The sequence below is a fragment of the Paramisgurnus dabryanus genome, chromosome 2, assembly GCF_030506205.2.
Source record: "Paramisgurnus dabryanus chromosome 2, PD_genome_1.1, whole genome shotgun sequence".
Lineage (NCBI taxonomy): Eukaryota > Metazoa > Chordata > Actinopteri > Cypriniformes > Cobitidae > Paramisgurnus > Paramisgurnus dabryanus.
In genome coordinates this window covers 20883072-20904995 of record NC_133338.1, presented here as the reverse complement: position 1 = coordinate 20904995, position 21924 = coordinate 20883072, and the positions used below count along the sequence as shown (strand labels likewise).

Genomic DNA, 21924 nt, shown 5'->3' with positions numbered 1-21924 from the left:
CCCAATGCCGCTATTATTATACCCGACCCGTGTCTGAGGCAAACGTGAAACTTTTAAACTTGAACCCGCTAGGGTTGTACTTCTGCTTAGCAAAGCAATCCAAGGTAGACATAACACTAACTCGGAAAAGCTTATACTGCAAAGACAAAGTGATTATACAAGGTTTGTATACAAAATTATACAGCTTGCATCCTTCATTGTTCCACTGAAGAGAGTCATGTGAGTGCAGTTGGCGTTCACTTAAAGCTGATGTAATTTGTCCCATCACGATGTATGACGTGCTTTGACAAGGGCATTTCCAAACGGTCCACTTACACGGCAAATACAAAGATTACGATTTAAAGAATCATTTTTTTAGAAAGGGTACCCTGAAAACCTTAACAAAGATGAAACCATTCATGACAACACTAGATAATAAACCGCAAATAATAATGCAACCAGTCACATTTATTATCAGAATGCTTTAAGGCAATTTATGCCTGCCAATCCCTTTCTTTTAAAAGCCAATCCATATAAAGCAGTGGATTAAAAGCATCGTTTATGGTGCACATTATTTTGCGGTCACTGTTGTTAACAACTAATCCTTTTATACCAATAAAAGCTGCATCATAAAGTTCACTGTTCAGGCTTATATTACGGATAGATGATACACTGCTTTAATAGATACACGTTACTGCTCTCCTGCCAAGTATCTGATTATAATGTTTACCAAGAGTCTCTGCATGCATCTCTAGAGTGGGAGGAGTTTTGGAAAGGGGGATGTGGCTAATAGAGATAGAGCACAGTTATGCTAATTTGAAAACCACGCCCACCGGGGAAAACAATCCAATCGTCCCCATTGACTTTGTATTGTGAGAGGCTGCCTCCTTGCCATTTCTGGCTTCTAACAAAAACAGAATAATGCCTAAAAGCTGCTGTGTGAAAAGATGTACAGCTAACAAGCAAAAAACCCAGAAATAAGTTTTATAAGCTGTCGAGCCATAAAACTCAGCCTTTAAGGAGAAACAAAATGGATCGCCGACTATGTTTCCCTCTAGTGGGCGCAGTTCTACTAATAGGAGTACTATGTAAAGTTGCCTGTTTCCACTTTTGTGTCTTTAAATGCTTTTTTTGGGGTCGATAGCATATAAAAACTTTTTTCTGGGTTTTTTAGCTTGTTAGCTGTACATCCTGTCACACAGCAGCTTTTAGGCATTATTCTGTTTTTGTTATAAGCCAGAAATGACAAGGAGGCGGCCTCCCGCAATACAAAATGAATGGAGACGGATGGATTGTTTTCCCACCGGTGGGTGTGGTTTTGAGGTTGTGTCTATTGCGCGGCTAAGTCATAGGTTTGTTAAGTTATAGGTTTGGAACAGCTTACATCACTTACACTTTGAATTTGAGACTTTAAGAAGGATCTCTTGACAGAAATGCATTATAATATATGTAACCATATTATCAGTGGTGTATAAAGACCTTATATAATGAACAGTTGTGTTTTTATGAGCATTTTTATCTACATACATCACGGGTTCCCTTACACGGAAGTTGCTGCCATGTTTCTACAGTAACCCAAAAAGGACAAACTGATCTACAGAGCACGTCGTCCCTACTTTTCCTCAAATGATGAATGCTATCGTAGCTTCTCTTTGCGTTTTGAAATTGAGGTTGTTTGCGATTCGCAATCTCACCACTAGATGCCGCTAAAACCCAAACTGGACCTGTAACTAATTATTTATTCATTAAACATCGGTGACATTGCTATTGTCACCATTTTATAAAACATGAAAGGTAAATCACTGTAATGTACAGCTTTTTATGGCTTACTGCTTTATTAGGTCACAGAAGGTACAGTCTATTTTTGTTGCACTAGAGCTTCGGTTCTGCAGTTGCCCATGGAAACCTTTATGACTTGTGTCAGTAAGACACATTTTTTGCATTTTCAAACTAACCAGTAGAAACATGTATTAGACATGTGAACACCACTAAAGACTAACCAGATGTGAACAGTTCACTGCTCAACAACCCCGAGTGATATAAGCCCAACTACAACACAATGTAACAATGCTTTTTATTTTAATGTACTGTGTAAAAAAATCCTCTTTGGTGTCATAATATTCAAAAATCATAATCAAAAACTCATGGGAAATGGTCATAGTTTTTGCATTTTCCTACTTGCGTTTCTGCACAAAAATAATCACCCTCTCATCGACCCTAAAAGTTCAACATGCTGGCTTTTGCTGCTGTTCCTTTAAGACTTTTATGAAAACACCCTCTTAACATGACACATGATATAGTGCTTTCTACGCCAACACGTGGACTGGGATTTAGCCCTCAGGTCAAATGTAGTTTTTAACGTCTCCACTTTTCAATAACAGTCGTTTACAAAGCCTAAATTCATTGTGACAGGCTCATAAAAAGCTGCAACTTTTACAGACTAGGTGCTACACACAGCTGGTAACAGCGCCAGGTTTGGGGAGCAAATTATGCTTTAATCATTACTTCTTCCATTCAACCCCATGATTTGAGTGCGTTAAGAGCAAAGTAGACATCATTGACAGTCAGGTTTTAATGAATTCATCTATGAAGCATCATAAAGTTGTGTAGGTTCTCAAAGGATTGTATTGGAGTAAGTATCAATTAATGCCAGTTAAGGAACTTCCAGTACAGTACTGTTAAGATTTCTCAAAAAACCTTTTTATAAACTCAATAGTAAAAAAAAGTAAATTATTATATTTAATAATTATTGCTCCAAGCATAATTATGTCACACAGTCTAAAAAACAATTTGTCAATTCCCACCTTGTTGTCTTTGACATAAAGTGCTAGCATCTCCTCTCGGCCATAACGGTACTCGGCCAGCTTGTACTTTGGCATAGCAGGAGAGGCAGGAGGGGAAGACACACTGCCTCCACTGGAAAGTGCACGGAGCCTGAAAGAGAGTGATCAGATGAGACAAGATCAAAAGAGATCCAGCGGGAGAAAAATCCCACACTTGGCTAGCCTCCAAGGACAGCCCTGTCAACGGTGACTGCTGTATATCCTGGTTTATTTTAGGATCTCTCAGTACCTCTGGTTGCCGTTTAAACTTTACACAAACACTACCCTGCTGAGATAAGCTTGTGAAGAAAGCTCTGAGGAAACACACCACCCCTGCATTGTACATTTCAAACCCAAAAATCCACTTTCTTTGGCTAAAGACCAACTATGCACAGAGGAGCCTTAGTTCAGTAGAGGACCACGCCAAAACGGCTTCATTTCTGCATAATCATTTACTTTGTGCCAAGAGGAGATACAGGCAGGGAAGGGGGTTGGGACGGAGGGAATGACGGGTGCGAGCAGATCTTGGAGAAACATAAGAAAACAAACAAAAAAATTGTTAAAAAAATTGCCTGGTGTTACATACTTAAAGAAAGAAAGGTAATGAGACAAGCCAAACAAAAAGCCAACACCAGCTAAAACATTAAGAAAAAGGAGAAGATTCTTCAGGAAAAGTGTGGTTACAAGAAAGAGGCAACGATATGTGGCAAAGTTCATGATAAAAGCCTAAAGGCCTATATAGTATAGTCAATTTGTGCGCGCACCGACAAATTTTTGAAACCCCCGCGTACATTGGCCGCATGTGCCACCTACACGTACACAGGAGAGTGTACTATGTTGCCAAGGAAATGCATTGCATTTTGTCACAATGTGCATGCCTTAAACATCTGTGCACTAGGCATGGGCCGGTATAAGATTCTGGCGGTATGATAACCTTTAGCAAAAATACCACGGTTTCACGGTGTTGCAGTATTGCCATTGCAACACTAAAATGTGTTTTTTCAAAAGCCAGGTAAAAATAAAGCCTTTAAATGATAATATGCTTTCAAAAAATATAGATATTATATATTAATGTAAACATCAAATCAATACTGGTTCAAATTCAAATCAATAAAAGTTTCTTGAATAATACCAAATTTTGAGCAAAAAGCTGAGAAAATAAAATTTTTGTGAAGGACTTTTAATAGAGATCAGATTCAAAGCCATAATCAAAACATACACGAAATTTGAACTGTCTGTCCTAAGGGAATACTTCCGGGTATTATAAGTTGGCTAAGAGCACCACCTTTTGGATAATAGCGGAAATGCGGATTGCCGGAAAAACTCGTCATTGGCAGGGAAGCTATTTCTCTTAATTCACAAGTTAACTTATCAATGGCGGGGAAAGAGTTAAAAATGTATGTGCTCCCAGCTGTTCACAAATGAAAAAAATGTATACTTTTTTCAAAATCACACAACTCTGTAATACAATACAAAAACCCTGAAGAATATAATATTGTCATCACACACACATACAATGATAAATCAACAGCAGATAATCGACAATTATGCATAAAAACTTTCCAAAAGTCTGGCATTATGTTAAATCAGACCTTTATGGGGCTTTTTACACTTGGTATTAAGATGTGTTCTCATCGATCGGATCACAAGTGGACGAGAGAGACACATCACGTTTACACCTGGTGTCTCTTTTGTCCACTTTGACCGCTTCTGTCCTGAATACTGTGAGGGGGTGGTCTGTGAGACGGTGGGCGAGTCTCTCTGCTGTCATTCAAACGCGAGCGGGAGTAATTATGAGTTTTTATGGGCGCAAACTAATATTATGTCGGAGTCCGCTGCTTGTTTATCAAGTAAACATGTTGCACAGTGTTTTGTACGTGTATATGTAAAAACTTTCTCTGAATTTTCAGCGCAACTGATGAAATAGGATCGCGCAACTTTCACACGCTTTCAAAACGAAACTACGGAGCTCAGCCACTTTAGTTTTATCAATGAAAGGTTAAAAATTGCACTGTTCATCGTGTGTTCACGCCAGAAGTCAGAAAAGACATAAAACTTGTGTTTAGTACCTCAGATTAGATAAATGGGCGGAGAGAAGGCGGTCGCGTGTGGCTGTTCGAACACATTCAACCACATGTGCATTTAGCAATCCGATCGAAAGGGGTTTCGACTACCTCTGAATGTGGTTGAAAGAAGTCGAAAGTGGACGCGTTCAAAACGTTTTGAACACCGTTTACACCTAGCATTAACGTCGTCCACTTGTGATCCGATCGACGAAAACGCACGTTAATGCCAAGTGTAAACAGCCTCTATCTTTCTATTTCTAGTGACCCTGTCTGTAAAAAATCTATCAATAATGTTCATATAAATAACCTGGTTCCGTAATGTTGACCAGAAAAAGAAAAAAGTAAATATGTAAAAGAATTTTACCATTCTGGGCCAAAGTTAAGTGTTTCAGCAGTCATATTCTTCCTTCCTTCTCAGAGGGAAAATCTACAAAGTATGAGCATGCAGGACATTGTAATACATTCTTATAAATCTTCACTTCATTTAGTCCAAAAATTAATGTATTACACTGCGCCTATATATACAGAGTATACAAATAAGACATATTGAAATAGAATAAACAATTTATTACATTACTCTTACCCTGTCCAGGGAAGTGGCGCAGGTGAGACTAGGTTGGACCAGGTTTGGGAGAGAAGGCCAACAGGTGTATATGTATGTGTGTATGTGGGTGTTTAAAGTTAAACTGAATTACACTGAGAAGGGATATAGCTGCCTTATTCAAGTTGTGTGCAGACAAGCAAAATCTCCTAAAGGTCATATGCGGGTAAAGAGCTCTTCTGTTTTCAGCCAACACGCAGATAAAAACCAAGCAGAAACCGAAAAATGTTTTCAAAAATCCTTAAAATGTGTAATACCTGTTTACTGCAAAAATTGCAGATTTGATGGTGACGGCTAAAGGGGATTTACTGCAGGAAACATAAAAAAATGACCAAAAAAACTTAACTAATTTGTAGATAATACAGCTGCCAGAAGCAGTAATAACCCCCCAAAAGCGTATTTGTCTTTTCTCTGCGTGTCTTCCTGTATTTTTTGTAGTACTGGCAATGCTGTGTGGACCAGGTCCCAGCTGGTGACCCCCTCCTTACTCCAACAATCCCTCTCTCCCTCCTTTATCTGAAAAATAAAAGAAACAACCACATAAAACTCTTCAATGCTCCTGATAAACTACAAGTAATATAACTGTAAACTTAACAACGGGTAAGATATGTTAGAGATGTAGCCTAATAGGCAATGCACATGCTGCAACATGCTACATACTAAAGTGTGCAACCAGGCAACTCGAGTTCATTTCCCACCTCCTGGTCTTCCCAATATTTTCAGATTTTTACAACACGTTTAAAAACTTTTACACACTGACCAAGTATTTTTGGCGCAAATGTTTGAAGCGATAAAGTGCTAGAACAAAAACTATTGGTTTCTATTAATGACTTCACTCAAGAAGAATAATCATTACGTCTTTACAGCGAAAGCTTGGTTTGTTTATCACTTTATCGCAACGTAGCCAAGACCTTAACTCATCCCCCACCATTGACAAGTTTTTCCCGCAATCCGTATTTTCCGCTATTATCCACCAGGTTGCGCTCTTATTCAACATATGGCGCTTTTCCATTGCATAGTACTCCGTGGTTTAGTTTGGGTCGGGTCAGCTCACCTCACTTTGGCGTGGTTAGCTTTTCCATCGAGTTTGGTAGCACTTCGCAGTGGGAGGGATTTTAGGCGTGTCGTTATATTTGCGCTGCCTACTGCTGTGACATCATACAAGTGAGAGCTTCCTTATGCATTCCCATACATTTATTTATTTCTCAGTCTGCCACAAAATTAAAATTGGCCACCACAAATATATGTTTGCACATCGCGTTTATCACTAACGTTACCTCTATCTCACATGACAGTTTCGGTTTAAACACCCGTGGCGTCAGTAGTTGACGCACTCCGCTGAGCCTCATTGAAGTTGCATTTAAGCATATATAATACTGATGTGCTCGTCGCGAATGTTCCGCCACAAACTGCAAGTTTGGAAAAACTGTTATGGTGTCACTGATTCTCAACCTGTGGATGTTTTTCATCGCTAAAAGGGAGTTTGGGAACTTACAGCAAAGAACAGATGACAACATGTTTCCTCGAGACAGTGCAAGCTAGCACTAAAGGTAAAGCTAATCTTTTACATTATAACGATGACGCTTAGTGACGATTCTCTCTGACCAATCAGTGATCTACAGTGTTTTCGCTTCACGTTTGGTATCAGCTCGGGTCGCTTGGAACCCCAACCGAGGTGGTACGAAAAAAGTATCGGGTACTACTTACTGCACCCAATGGAAAAGCTCCCAAAAGTAAGCTGACCCGACCCAAACTAAACCAAAGCGTGGGGTACTATGCAATGGAAAAGTGCCATTATAAAACCTGGAAGTATCCCCTTAGGGCAAACAGTTAAAACTCTGTGTATGTTTTGATTACGGCTCTGAATCTGATCTCTATCAAAAGTTCTTCACAAAATGCAATGATTGTAGTTGGGGATACACCTTCCTCAGTAGAAATAAATGCAGGGGGGCGCACTGGGGAGCCATTCAAGATGGCAGCTGGGCTAATACGTTAGCTTCAATAGGCAGCATCAGTCTACAAGGCGTTTAAGTATAATGGTTTCAATACTTCCAATTTAATACTGAGCCCATAGCTGTTTGTTAAAATCTGTATATGCAAGAAAATTCTTAGGTCTAATAACATTAAAAGCAATAAAAATATTAATCCACATAAAACAGAAAATATTTCTAAAGATCTTTAAAGGAATGGTCTACTCATTTTCAATATTAAACTATGTTATTACCTTAACTAAGAAGAGTTGATACATTCCTCTATCATCTGTGTGCGTGCACGTAAGCGCTGGAGCGCAAAATAAAACGTAGCGCTTTTCTAAGCGGATTTAAAAGAGGAACTATATTGTATGGCGTAATAGCACTTTTGGGAGTACTTCGACTCGCCTGAAAAGTCCAGTAGCGCCTCACTGCAGAACGTGACATCCAGGGGGCGGGGTTGGATTTAGATCCAGGGGCGGAGTTGGATCCCGATCCAGAGATCCCATTGGTCGGCAGTTTTACCACAAGACACATCATACACGTGTTTCTGCGTTACCATTTCCGCATTAAGTCGTAACTAAATTAAGTTATTCTTTTGACATAAAAACTAACTTTACTTATGACTACAATAAAAGTGCCTTTAGGGTGAAATGTAAGTTTTTTGCTATAATGTTTTGGAGTAAAACATTTCGGGTAAGCCTATGAGTAATCTTACCACATGCAGTTTAAGACCTATTAATGGATACAGTATAAATTTGCATAATTATTAAAATATATATGGACTTTGAACTTGTTTTAACGCGTCTTTGCTTACAGCCATTAGGAAACAGGTTTCCCTCGTAGATTTTTTTAATTTGCTAATAAAATAATATCAAATAAATTTGTTTTTATATTTACTCGTATAGGAATAGCTGTGTTATAAGTGGGATAATGTACAAATAAATCCCTTCAGTGATATCAAACTGTCGGGAACATGTCCGTACCTCTCCTTACACCTAACTGTGATACTTTCTAAATTATGAATCTTTCTCAACTATATTATTAATCAAACGTACACTTAAATTGATAAGAGCAAACGTTGGCGACCACTAGTGTTAATTTTGTCACCTATTTTTAATTTAGTCTTAGTCTTAGTCTTGTGCATATCATTTTTTGTTAGTCAAGTTTTAGTCGACTAAAAGTCTCATCATTTTAGTCTAGTTTTAGTCAAAAGACAACTCAAGGTATCTTAGTCAAGTTTTAGTCGACTAAAAGTCTCGTCATTTTAGTCTAGTTTTAGTCAACTAAAAGTCTTGTTATTTTAGTCTACCGTAAAACTTCAAATAATAGCCGAGTCCCAAATAGACGCCTGTCTCTTTTAGACGCCTGGTGTGACGACAGGTTTGGGTAAATAAACGTCTGTCTCAAATAAAGGCCTGGTCTGTTTTTTTAGTTTCGGGCTGTATTTAATCTTCTAAAACCCGTCAGATCGTCTGTTTAAGCTAGTTCTATGGTGCAGATTGCACACGCTAAAGTTTTGCTTACTGGTAGATGTCACGTGACAGACGCAGTTATTCCGTTACTCATCACTATGAAAACACAACAAGGTTCGTCGTCAGGTTTGAAGTGATGATGACAGTAGCGAAGTGGCAATCGGGAGAGTCGGGATTTTTCCGCCACACTTTGTATTTCTCACGCGGAAACACTATTTATCATATTTAATATGCTGCAGCGCCCAAAATGTATCTGACCGCACTGCTCTCTCTATCAAGCCGTCTCCCCTGGAGTTCTAGTCGAGCGAGCCCATCCAAAAAAAAAAGAAAGAGGCTACACAATAGCCAATCAGAAAATAGCACTGTTGTATCTGGGTAAGATTTCACGCAACAACCAATAAAAAAGCATATCCTCATTTTCTTTATTTATGCTGCCAATAATTTAAGACTGTTATACTTACACAAACTAATTTGTTAAACACATTCAAATTATAAATAAAACGTAATATGTGGTAACCTCCTGCTGTCATGCTGGAACAATTAAATTAAAAGCCTGTCTCTTATAGACGCCTGTCTCTTTTAGACGCCTGGTGTGACGATAGGTTTGGGAAAATAAAAGCCCGGGCTATTTGAAGTTTTAGGGTAATTTTAGTCAAAAGAAGACTTAATATATCTTAGTCAAGTTTTAGTTAAAAAATTTTTGTCTTTTTAAAAATAAATTATTTCTGAGATTATTTCTGATAACCATTTTAGTCAAATAGGGTTACACACATCTCAAATATTGGTTACACTTGTTGAATGATTTTTGTTGAATGCAACTTTGTTAATGGCGGTGACGTATCTCTATTGCGTGTAAATTGCGTCACCATTCATTCAGTGATGGGCGATAGGAAAGCACCCAGACAGCGATCAGTTACTAATAATAAGCTTTTGTCCTCACAATATACTGTACATTCAGAATACTTGAATAATATAAGGTATAGATTATCAACAATGTTGGTAAATAGCGAATGTGGATCAGAAAGACAAGCCGTCTAAGTTACTGAAGACAACAGGTACACGAGAATACGACACAAAACTGAAAAACTTCACAATGCTGAAAAAATGCTAAACTTTTTAGCAGTTTGTGAAATATTAATCATAATGTGTGTGGGCTCATTTTACACACGAGACTCTTACTGACCTGATCGCGTATGCCTTTTCCATAGTAGAATTGCGCTGCGTGTGCGTGCAATTGTTGAAAAACCATATGAAAATTACAAAAATCCGATGGAAACATATCAATATTTCTCATATGTAATACGTTTGTAGACTAACTGCTAATGGATGTTACATTGTGAACACTTAGTATGGAGATTTCAGCAGCGCGAGCTTGTCTGGAGTTATGACAGACGCGCGCAGTTTCATAATAAGAGCACGCAGTCTTTTTATGAATGAATTCACATTTAAATATGACCTCATTGCATAAAATGTAGTAGAGACGATTGAAGACGAAAATGAAGAGAGATTTTATCTTAGTTTTTATTTTATCCAAAACATTTTAGTCTAGTCTTTTTTCGTCAACAAAAATGCATGTTAATTTAGTCTTAGTCAGCGTTTTTGAATATGTGTGTAGTCTCGTCATCGTTTCGTCTTAGTCATGGAAAAAAAGGTCGTTGACGAACATATTTCGTTTCGTCTCGTCTGACGAAATTAACACTAGCGACCACAAGTTGCAACTAATTGGGGGCTGCAACAACGCAAATATACTGGTTCATTTGGCGGAACAAAGTATATAAAGTGGGAGGAGTTGGATCTAGATCCAACCCCGCCCCCTGGATGTTGTGTTCCGCAGTGAGGACCATCTCGAAAAGTCCGCTCCCCTTCTCCCTCTCATAATGGGAGAGGGAGGGTGTTACTGCGCCGAGTCGAAGTACCCCCATTAGTGCTATTACGCCATACAATAAAGTTCCTCTTTTAAATCCACTTAGAAAAGCGCTACGTTTTATTTTGTACCACCAAACTTGCTCGTATAACTACTCGTCTTAAATAGGAAAAACGTTGATGTGTTTGGTCACTTCTAACTTTATCTCTGTTTGATAACATTGAATGAATGGGGCTAAGCTTAATGTTATCAAAGTGTCGCAGCGCGCCCCAGTGCTTACGTGCACGCACACAGATGACAGAGGGATGTATCAACTCTTCTTAGTTAATGTAATAACATAGTTTAATATTGAAAATAGACTATTCCTTTAAGAAACATGATCAAAATAAAAGACATGTTTAAAAAAATACTCATTTTAAATTCTATGGGGTAGTTTCCCGGACGGGGTTTATTCTAGTCCCAGACTTAAATGAGTATTTGAGCTGACTTAGTTTCAAAACACCTTGTACTGACAAAGCCTAACTAGAGCCGACTGATTTATCGTTTTGCCAGCCAAACTGAGCCTAATGCAGATATATCTGTATCAGGGTATATGCCACAGACACAATGCCGCCGATATGATCGTTTTTTATAGAACACAATAAAATGCTTTTAAATGGTGTAAATACTTGTTTGTTCGCCAGAGCGCTCTCCATTGTTTGCTACTGGCGACCCAGGTCACTAGCTCTGTACATGGACACCTTTTGCCTCCATCGGAATGAAATCATTCTGATTGATAAATCATATGATAGCGTTTACATGAAAACTTGATCATTTGACATCCGCACATTGCACAAATAAAGTTTTGCGCAGTTTTACATATGCAAACCATCCTCCTAAAATCGCTGTGGGACCAATTAGAGCGCTTGCCATACACATAGTAAGGATGCGCTGTGAATTTTTTGGTGTGTAAAATAAAATAAAAGGTGCGCGTCAGGCTACACAGAGCAATGGACAGCCTACGCATAGCCTACGCACAACAATTAGCGATTGTCTTATTTGCCCCGTGGTGACGTATATCTGAGTGAAACAGCTTCTAAAAATGAAAAAAGGTAGGGCTGGACTTGAATCTGTCCATTGTGAATTGATTGGGTCATGTTGCTAATCGCTGTAATCTTTTTCCAGACCCCGCTCACCTGCCATACTATATAACTGGAAGTAGAAAGAGATTGTTTCGAGGAGGGGAGATTTGCGCTTTTGATTAAAGTTTATGAGGCCACATGTTTAAAAACATTATGAAGCTCACAGATAAGTCATTTAAAAAAAATTAATCTTAAACCTGTCCGGGAAAACACCCCTATACGTTGGTTTATGTTTGGTACATCAGGTTTGTAAACAAAACAATTGTAAAAGTAGGCATTGCGTGTGCTTTTCGGTCAGGTCAAAATCTCTCTAAGATCACAGACACATCTGCACTACAACTTTAAATGAAGATAATATGGGCATAGAAAAAAAAATATCCAATGGGGATATCCCAAAGATATCCATGGAATCACAGCACCTACACATATCATAGCAACAGAAAAACTGTCAGGATAAATATTTTACTGTGGTGAATTCACGCGTCTGGCTTTTATAAATACGCCTAAAGTACACTATATGATGATGATGATGCATGTCAGAAAAAGGGGCGTGGACAATATTTAAATCATTCATGTAAAAAAACTATTAACATCACTATTTAACTTAGAAAAAAATGCACACATTTAACTGCATATACATGACTTCCACTGAAGCATTTGCAAAATAAAATATCATGTACTACGATAGTATGTCTCTAAGAGGTGTGCACTGTAGCAAGGTCCTCTAACATAACACATTGCAATAATCTTCATTCAAGCAACTGTCAAACACAAAGATTAGGGCAAGAAATGACTGAGAAGACCCTTGATAAGCAACCTAAATATGTTAGCGGTGTGAAGCAACATCTACTCGCCATTGCGCCGTTTCGATTTGACCTGACATAGCTAAAAGGAACCATACAGCTCGAAAAGATGCCCGTTTTGTACACTTGAGCTTATTTCGTATATCCTTCAAAATCAAGTGGGTGTCGTTGTCGTCGTCCACTACTGAACGGTCTAGAATAGTTTAGATGGGCGTCGCGTGTCCAGAAAGGGGGAGTGTGCAGGCAAATGTGTGCGCATGCACACTCCCCCTCCCTGTGCACGCGGCGCCCCTCCAAACTCCACTCCGCTGCTTCCCGTGGCCTTCAACCCACAACCATAGCTGGCTTACAAAACACACACAACCCATATTAAGCTAAAACAACACAACTTCATTCCGCACACTCATGCATGTGTCAATTAACGTAGCTCATTGACTCGTGTGCTTGCGCTATTTGCACACACGCTGCCCTTCCCATTCCAACAGTCTACATTAAACTTAATGCAACACCCATCTGCCATTAACGCTACAAACATTCAAGGATAAACACACATAGTTGCTCACCGTATTTCTGGAGCCGTCGATGCAATTTTTACTGTCCAGTCGCCCCTTTAAAGTCTATTATATTCACTTTGGATGCATGTGCAATTGTTTGTGTTCTGTGCTCCTCCTCGAGAATCGTGTTTCACCGTTTTTTGCTCTCCCTCTCTCGCCAATGGTCGCTGCGTGTTGATGTCTAGTACGCTCTTGTTGTTTGTGTTTTAGGGAAGATGGCTGTCCTACTCGGTCATACCACGTGACCGGAGAGGCCAGTGGCCTTAAAAGGAACGTGAAGACAGCGACCCCTAACGGAAGTCATAAATGGCAGCTTAAAAATTTGTTTTTTCCAAAATAAAAGCCTTGCTGTTTCACAAATCCGTGTAGGATGGGAATACAAACATATTGATGAATAAAGTACCTTTCCAGAACTTTCACTTTACCTTGAGGGTAAAATAATTTTTAACAACCCTTCACAATCAGCTCAGACGTCAGTTTCTACCTCAAAGACCACATAGGCAGACTTGTTTGAGTTAATGTGGCGCCACAGGAACTGACAGGTGTATGACGTCAAAGTGCCTACTTTGAAGTAATCTGCTTGTCGATTCTGTGCCCGCGAAGGAAGTTTTTTTGCCGAATGAAGTTGAACAAGCCTCTTCTGGGGGCACTAGATTTATAATTGTTCCTTTTGCTTGTGTACAATGTAATAAACTTATGTAGTATGCATGAGCGAAATCCTGGTAATTAGGTTTCTTGTGTAAATAAAGTCGATTCAAATGCGGTGTTAGGCATGGCAGAGAATATAACTTTCTACAAAATAACAGTTGGTGCTGCACATCCACGAGGATGTTGTGATAATAATAAGTGATGATGGTATAAATGGATATGGTATTCAATTATATAATACCATTATTGTTAAATCATACTTGTGTTTTTTTTTTTTTTTTAGGAAACCAGTCTAACTCTCGGACTTTTATTTTGACAAGTAGACGTGCTAGACGTTTCATTCGCGAACATGGAAGAGATATTGTCAGATCTGGTCGCACCAGAAGATCTAAAGGTAAATTTATGTTACGGTTTTACTTCATAACTATCATCGATTAACCATCAGTTACATTTAACTCATGTGACAAGATTACATATAAAACATATACAAATCAAGTAAGTTATTGTTTTGGTGTTGACTGACGCAGTTATGCTACAGCCTACATCATCATCAAAACATGACAACATTGAACTTTCTCTGACGTGATACTCTTTCTCCATTGATTTATTCAACTTAACCGGTACACTTGACATTTGTATGTAAGAGTACATCTAATGTTATATAACCTGCTGTATATAACAATAAGAAACATCGGTTTTATTAGTAACAATGCTATTTGATGACACATGCTCTTTGATCAATTATTTCAATAGGAATTGATTTTTGGAGGTAAATGGTAGATAATCATTCTCATATTAAAGTTTATGTAATATAAAATTTTCACCCAGCCCAGGGTGAGCACATGATCTTGACATCATCCGCTGACTGATGTAATAGTTTTAATTCCTACTCATTCACGTGGCTTTTATTCTGCAGAGATTTGAGCAGAAGTATAACGCTGAACTGGCTAAAGGGCCAGTTTCCAAAGAAACCACTTTTGAATACGCCTGGTGTTTGGTCAGGAGCAAATACACCAATGATATTGTGAAAGGAATCCACCATTTGGAAGGTCAGTGCTTTGCCATGTCTTCTATTAGCAGGTCATGTCCAGATAAACTCTGCAATTAAACTGCTTAAATCCTGTGTTTTGTGTGTTGTCCTGCTGCAATTAAACTTTTGTCATTTTTGTTTTAAAATCTATTTAATTTGATGCTGTTTTTTATAACAGGACTGGTTCATGCCAGCAAAAAGGATGATCAGAGAGACTATCTGTTCTACCTTGCTGTTGCAAACTACAGACTTAAGGTGAGTGGGGTACCATTTTTGTGAACAATTTGTATTTTTGGTGTATGTTTGATCTACTGTATGTGCTCAAGTTATTGATACAACACTTTTATTATAAACAGTGACGTTGTGTAATGATGGTGGAATATCAGTTTAAACAATTCCTTACCATAAAAACAAACCATACTATATCTTAGGGCTGGGTATCGATTCAGATGTTCCGGATTGATTCGATTTCGATTCTCTGTTCGATTCCGATTTTTATACTCTCGATGCAACTTAATGAATATAGATTTAATACAAATACTTTATATATATATATATATATATATATATATATATATATATATATATATATATATATATATATATATATATAGGGCTGTGCAAAAAATCGACTGCGATTATCATGCGCGTGTCATCAGTAAAGCCGGTTCTGTGATAATAAGTAAATCGCCATCAGCTGCTTTCAGATGAAGCGGCATTTATAACACAGACCCGTAGTTCATCGAGAAGCTAGGCAAAATCGCATAGATAATCGGAATCGATTTTCCTCGATTATGAACCCGATTTTTCCTAGCTTCTCGGTGAACTACGGGTCTGTGTAATAAATGCCGCTCCATCTGAAAGCAGCTGATGGCGATTTTATACTAATCACTGAACCGGCTTTACTGATGACACGCGCATAATAATCGCAGACGATTTTTTGCACAGCCCTATATAAACCTGTATATTACACTTTTTTATTTTAGGTACACTTGGGTACACAAAACAGAACCCATCTCTAATTTTCAAATGCATACAATTATGTTAAATACAATACGATTTTGATGCAAGATGAAAAATGTATGCTGGAAAAAGTCAAAACAGTCGCATTCCTTGATCAAACAGGATTAGGTTATTTCATATAAAAAAAATCGATTTGTGGCCTTCGAGTATCGATTTTTAATCAACCACCAAAAAAACGATTAATCGTAAAATAATTTTTTTTTGCCCAGCCCTACTATATCTCAGGTGTCAATATTTGGCAGCTTAAATACCAATGCAAGGTTTTATATTAAAATTTTCTATAGCTGGGAAAGTGCAGTTTTCAGAATTGTCACATCTGTAACAGAGAGATGTCACAACCAGGGGCGTTGCTAGACATAAAGCTCTACTGGGGCACAGGCCCCCCATTTTTTTTTTTTACTTTTTCTTGAAAGCCTGCGGTGTGCAAGATACAATTTCCTTTGCTTAACACACTATTCCAACATTGCAACAAGTACTGGGAAAGACAAACACTTATTTAAAAATATTTAAGTATCATCTTCATATATACATATATACAACATAAATAACATGTCTTAAGGCATAAAATGTTTGGAAATAATTGCTGGAGAGAAAAAAATGTTATGCACATTTGCATTTTACATAACAATGATTAATAACTTCTTTTTTTATTTTTAAGAATATTTTCATTTTATGACTACTAAAAAATCTATCTTAGTTACTGCTAACTGATTATGTAATGACCTAGAGCTAGTGAACTAAATATTAATTTCATATCTGAAAATACAGAACAGTATAACACAGTTTTTGTATGTGAACAATTCAATTTTATAGACTATTGACAGAGGTTTTCCTGAAATTTTCCCTCTAATGTTTAAGCCCTGACAGGGTAGGATGTTATGTGTCTTTACTCCCTTAAATTCATCATCTCTCATTTTTCCTTCCCTTTTCCTGCTTTGCACAAAACATTTCTGATGTCCATCACATGCGTCAATGAGATTTTCATTATTATTTAGAAACTTACTTTAGTCTCGCCATGTTTTCATAAACCAACTCAATCGCGTGTACTTTGTATGCGGCTGCGCACGGCAAAACAGTCGCGTGCACGCCTCAATTCATGTCCGCGTCCGCGCACCCATTCATTCATGTCCGTACGCGGACATGAATTGAGGCGTGCACGCGTCAGTGCGACTGTTGCGTCGCTTTTTCAAACGTGAATTGGGTAACTACATTGCATATAGATCCGTTTTGCCGCGATTGTCTTTGTAAAGGAATAAACTAGTTAACTGCTAAAATGTAAACTTGAGATTTACACAGGGGCACAAAAGATTTACACTGGGGCACGTGCCCCAGTAAAAGGGGTCTAGCGACGCCCCTGGTCACAACCATGACATTGTTTCTTCCTTAATGCACAGATGAAAATTAAAATAAAATTAATATTATTTGTTCTTTGAAGAGCTGGGTATTATTGCTTCTGGATTTTACTTTTAATTTACAGAATGTCTACAAGGTATGATGTCTCCTAAAAGCTTGGATGGACTTGGCTCTTTGGATGTCTCCATAATTTAGCACTATTGATTCAACTTATTTGTTTAGTATAGTACTATAGGAGACGAACATAGACAGAAACAGACACATTATTTCACTTATAGTTAGTAACTGTTTAAATTCGCTATATTTTGGTTTCTTAGCGCTTCCTTTGCTGCTTCCATTTTTTCCAATTAGGAGTATGAGAGAGCATTGAAATACATCCGTATACTGCTGAAGAATGAACCAAGCAACAAACAGGCCCTGGAGTTGGAAACACTCATCAACAAAGCACTAAGAAAAGGTGTGAATCAACATAATTTCAACCAGACTAACACACTTGATTCAGTAGCCTGTTATTTAGGATTTGCATGAAATAATTCATTTCCCTTTTCATGTTCCACATAGATGACAATTTCATTTTATGACCGTTGATAAAATCAAAGTAAAAGCTAATAAAATTATTGTCAGTAAACCAATCATATTTTTCTCTCTCCCTATTTTTTTCTCAGATGGGTTGGTAGGCATGGCAATTGTTGGCGGTATTGGATTAGGTGTGGCAGGATTGGCAGGCCTTATTGGTTTGGCAGTTTCTAAAGGAGCAAAGTCCTAATATGGTTTCTTGAGAAAGCGCACTTTGATTCCAACTCGTCTCCTGAAGAGATTTAATATTTTGAACATCCCGTCACATTAAACCATGGGGACTGGTTGCTTTTATTTTCTGATGTAAACTTTGTATAAATATTCACTTAATTCACTGCTCTAAACCCACATAACTCTTTCACACCACATAACAGCTTTTGATTATTTGCTATATAATATATAAGGTTCTGTATTAATATTAAGACTTATCATAAAAGCATCCGTTTATTATTTGTATTATTTAATTGTATTTTCAATAATGCCAATCTGTATGGAAAGTTTTTAATAAACTACATTAATGTGTCACTCTTTAATATCCTGCTTTATACTATTCCACCGATGTTGCTATTGAAACACATGAATTGATATTTGATCACTGCATCTTTACAGAAATATGTAATTGTGATATTCAGGCCTATAAATGTAATCAAATATTCTATAGTAAAAAGACATGTGGGGGAAAAAAGTAGAAATCAGGAAGGGTAGTTACAAAATGTGGGTTTTTTTAATCAGTAATTAAAATGACTGTTAACCTATTAAAAGTGCACTGTAAAAAATTTAAACAACTTCATTATGCAAGTCAATTCAACCTACTTTTTTAAGTTTTGACTTGATAAGTTGACATAGCGTGGGAACCTTTCTCAGAGCTAATAAGTCCAACTGATTTGTGGTTATTACATTCTTTTGGTCTCTTTAGCTCTGGTTAAAGAGTCACTCACTGTGTCAGTTTCTCTCATGCATCATTAGCTCAAAGGCTCTTAGATCTAGGACCATCAACAACAACTTAAATCAACAACTATCTGGCCTTGAAAGTAACAAATTCTTTAAAAATGTGTTTGTGAAAGATCATGATAATAGCATCAGTGCTGTGTTGACGATTCCCTCTCGCTATTCCCACGTTATTCATCCGAGTGTTTATTACACAGTGTGAGGCATGTGTTATCACATCTCAGTTTTACAACGGTGGAGTTTATGGTTACCATTAGTAGCATCACTTTATAACACAATATTGAGGTTACTTATTAACTGACAAAGCAGCCAAGTAAAGACAAGACGTTTGACGTATGAGCTTGTCTCATTTCTGGAAAAAGACATTGCATTATCTAAAAATCAACTCTTATCTTAATCCTCTGGTCTTACCATCTGATCGCCTGTCTTATAAAAATCACTAGTCTGCGTTGTATGCAAAAATTGATCAACATTAATGGAAGCTAAAGAAAAATAATTTGTCATTTATTGAACAAATAAATGTGTAAAAATGTCAGAAACCTGCATAATATGCACTCAACAATGGTGGGGTGTTTTAGCATGGGTGTAAATATAAACAAACCCATGCAGTATGAAGTTAAAAGTTGACATAACTTATAAAATCAAGTTGAAATTGTTAAATTGTTTAAGTTAAAGTAACAAAAATATGTTGATTTGACAAAAATGCTGCAAATTTTTTAACAATGTGGGTTAAATTAACCTAAAAACTGTCTATAATTGACACCACCATGTGATGAAACAACCTACCATAGGTTAATTTAAACCCAACGGTTGCGTTTGTCAATATTTTACCCAACCATGAGCTGAAACAACCCAGAATGTTTAGAGTGATCGAGTAACAGAAATCTGTATTTAAATTTAGCCAATATTCTACCAGGTTAATTTATTAAAATTATAATTTTTTCAAGTTAATATGGAAAACAAACAGCTTAAACCTGCTCTTGGAAATAGGCATGCAGTTTGGTTTACAACTCAAATGAAACAGATATCAGGTATCTAAACAACACTGTAAAAAATTATTATACGCCTAAGTAGATTTAACGAAATCAAATGTATAAATACAGTATTTAAATTTAAAAAGGAATCTTGTTTTATTTAAACAAACTTTGAGTTAAAAATAACAAAAAAAAATGTAAGTAATTGGAGTAATTCTAAATGAACACATTATTGAGTAAATTCAACTTGATTTTATCCACTTTACTTGTTACTTGTAGTTGTAAAAGGAAATTAACTTAATCATTTTATATTACATGATTATATTGAAACCATGAATGATTTTGGTAGACATAAGTGTATAGGTCACATCTTTTTACCAAAAATGAAAGACTTGTTAGTGTTTAATGTTTATTTATCTTTAAGATTTAGAATAGTTTCTGTTTCTCCTTTGAGTTTTTTTCATTGTTTAGAAGAGTGATGGTTGTGTTTAGACTGTATGTGATACAATAATTTGTGTTAATTCACTCAATGAGCAATGACTGAGAGAGACTGAGATCAGTCTCTTCTTCCTGGCTCATTACAATAATAGTATATAATAATATGTAAAGAAAAAAGGTAATTACATGATTAAATCAGGAAGATTCCATTAAAGAAGTAAAATTGTATACAAGTTAATATAACAGATTTTTTTACAGTGTAATTTTACTTAACTTTGTGCAAAATAAATTCTACTTATTGTTTTTTTGGTGAACTTCTTTGTGTTCACTTGACAATTAAATGCAGCTGTGGTAGAGCAGGGTGTAAACCCAAACTTTATTCGGGTGCTGCTTCATTGAAGAACCTCAAAAGTTTGTTCCACAGAATAAGCTGTGTATAGACCTTACAAACGTCCAGTCATCAAAAGTGCCATCATTACATATAGATGCACATGTGTAAAAATGATTGTGTTAGCTAAAAGAATAATTAAAGTTAAGTTATAGCAAACAAGCCAGTCATAAACCTGACCTTTAAAACCTACAACATCTGCTTATCACACGCAAGACATATAGTACAGTGGAAGAAGCACCTAAATAAAAAACTTTTATCCTCACTACAGCTGAAAGAGTTGAACATTGTTAAACAAACATTGTCCATGTTGTAAAATGATGTTACTAATGTTGTATATATGGGTTTAAGCCTTTTTGCATAGACAAAAAGACAGAGACCGATAGGTAGATAAAGTGTTGATTGAGGGTTAATTTCTGTGTCTGTAAGCAAGATATTTATACATAATATTTTATCTTTTATTTCAAGGTATTTTTAGCATAACATAGTTTCTCTGTTATAGGAACCTTTGCCAAAAACCCTTAGCATCTACACATCCTTATAATCGATTTGGAGACGTTCATGTCAATCTTCCAAGATACACTTTGCTATTTTTTTAGTTAATCACTCATAGGCTTTTGTCCAGCGATCATTAGCCAGCTAACTATTAATACCTGTTGTTAATGCTTAAAATCAATAAACTTCACGCAGTTTCAAAGATTTCACAATATTCTGGATACTTATTGTCAAATTTGACAGTTTTGGTTATTGTCACATGAACTTCGATCTTGTGTGAGCCATCTTTTGTTAACATCATCTTTTTTCAGAGATGGACGTTTTTTTCCTTCAATGTCATTAAACATTAATGAAGAATTTGTGTCGTGGCAGATTTAAACCTAGTTATTCATTCGTTCTGTAGGCATTTCTGTGACCTGATTGAAATTAAATTCTGTCTTTTGTGAAAGGTGACACTTGTAAAAATCTTCAATTCATACAGTTTACATAGCATTGTTTATACACTGTTTACACATATACACTAAGTGGATCAAAACCTTTTATAAAAGTATTTTATACCCAATACCTGTTCTTGTCTTACATACTTTAACACAAATCAATGTGTTAAAATTAACGAACCCTTTCTATAGTGGGCATGGAGGCGAAGGCACTGCTGAGGTGGTATAGAAGATACTCATTTTCTGTTTAGCTCCTTTTAATTATAATCTGAACAAATGCCGACAAAAAAGTGTAAGTGGCAACATCCGAGTGAACTCTCGGAAAGCAGAATTGTTTCTTGAATTTTTATACATATTTG

The 21924-nt window shown here is 36.8% G+C and overlaps 2 protein-coding genes across 5 annotated transcripts in view; one reads left to right on the top strand and one right to left on the bottom strand.

Moving 5' to 3' along the window:
• The window catches only part of gigyf1a (GRB10 interacting GYF protein 1a), a 34645-nt gene extending 21162 nt beyond the window's left edge, over positions 1-13483 (bottom strand). For all 4 annotated transcript variants that reach the window (XM_065248615.2, XM_065248616.2, XM_065248617.2 and 1 more), the window contains exons 1-4: positions 13265-13483; positions 5451-5984; positions 5232-5294; positions 2784-2913 (exon numbers count right to left, since the gene is read on the bottom strand). In XM_065248615.2, the coding sequence (XP_065104687.1) occupies positions 2784-2913; positions 5232-5266 (165 nt within the window). In that variant the 5' untranslated portion in view covers positions 5267-5294; positions 5451-5984; positions 13265-13483. The remainder of the gene's footprint in view (positions 1-2783; positions 2914-5231; positions 5295-5450; positions 5985-13264) is intronic.
• Positions 13484-14177: 694 nt separating this feature from the next.
• fis1 (fission, mitochondrial 1) lies at positions 14178-18418 on the top strand. The gene is made up of 5 exons (XM_065248614.2): positions 14178-14297; positions 14820-14952; positions 15112-15188; positions 17661-17766; positions 17975-18418. The coding sequence occupies exons 1-5, from the start codon at positions 14253-14255 to the stop codon at positions 18073-18075; spliced, it is 462 nt and encodes a 153-aa protein (XP_065104686.1). The 5' UTR covers positions 14178-14252; the 3' UTR covers positions 18076-18418.
• Positions 18419-21924: the final 3506 nt, after the last annotated feature.

Bases quoted from the DNA above. Each gene is read 5' to 3' on its own strand.
- fis1 (XM_065248614.2), top strand. From the start codon at position 14,253: ATGGAAGAGATATTGTCAGATCTGGTCGCACCAGAAGATCTAAAG. The intron at 14,953-15,111 runs GTCAGTGCTTTG...TTTTTATAACAG, and splicing joins AGGAATCCACCATTTGGAAG to GACTGGTTCATGCCAGCAAA. The intron at 15,189-17,660 runs GTGAGTGGGGTA...TTTTCCAATTAG, and splicing joins TTGCAAACTACAGACTTAAG to GAGTATGAGAGAGCATTGAA.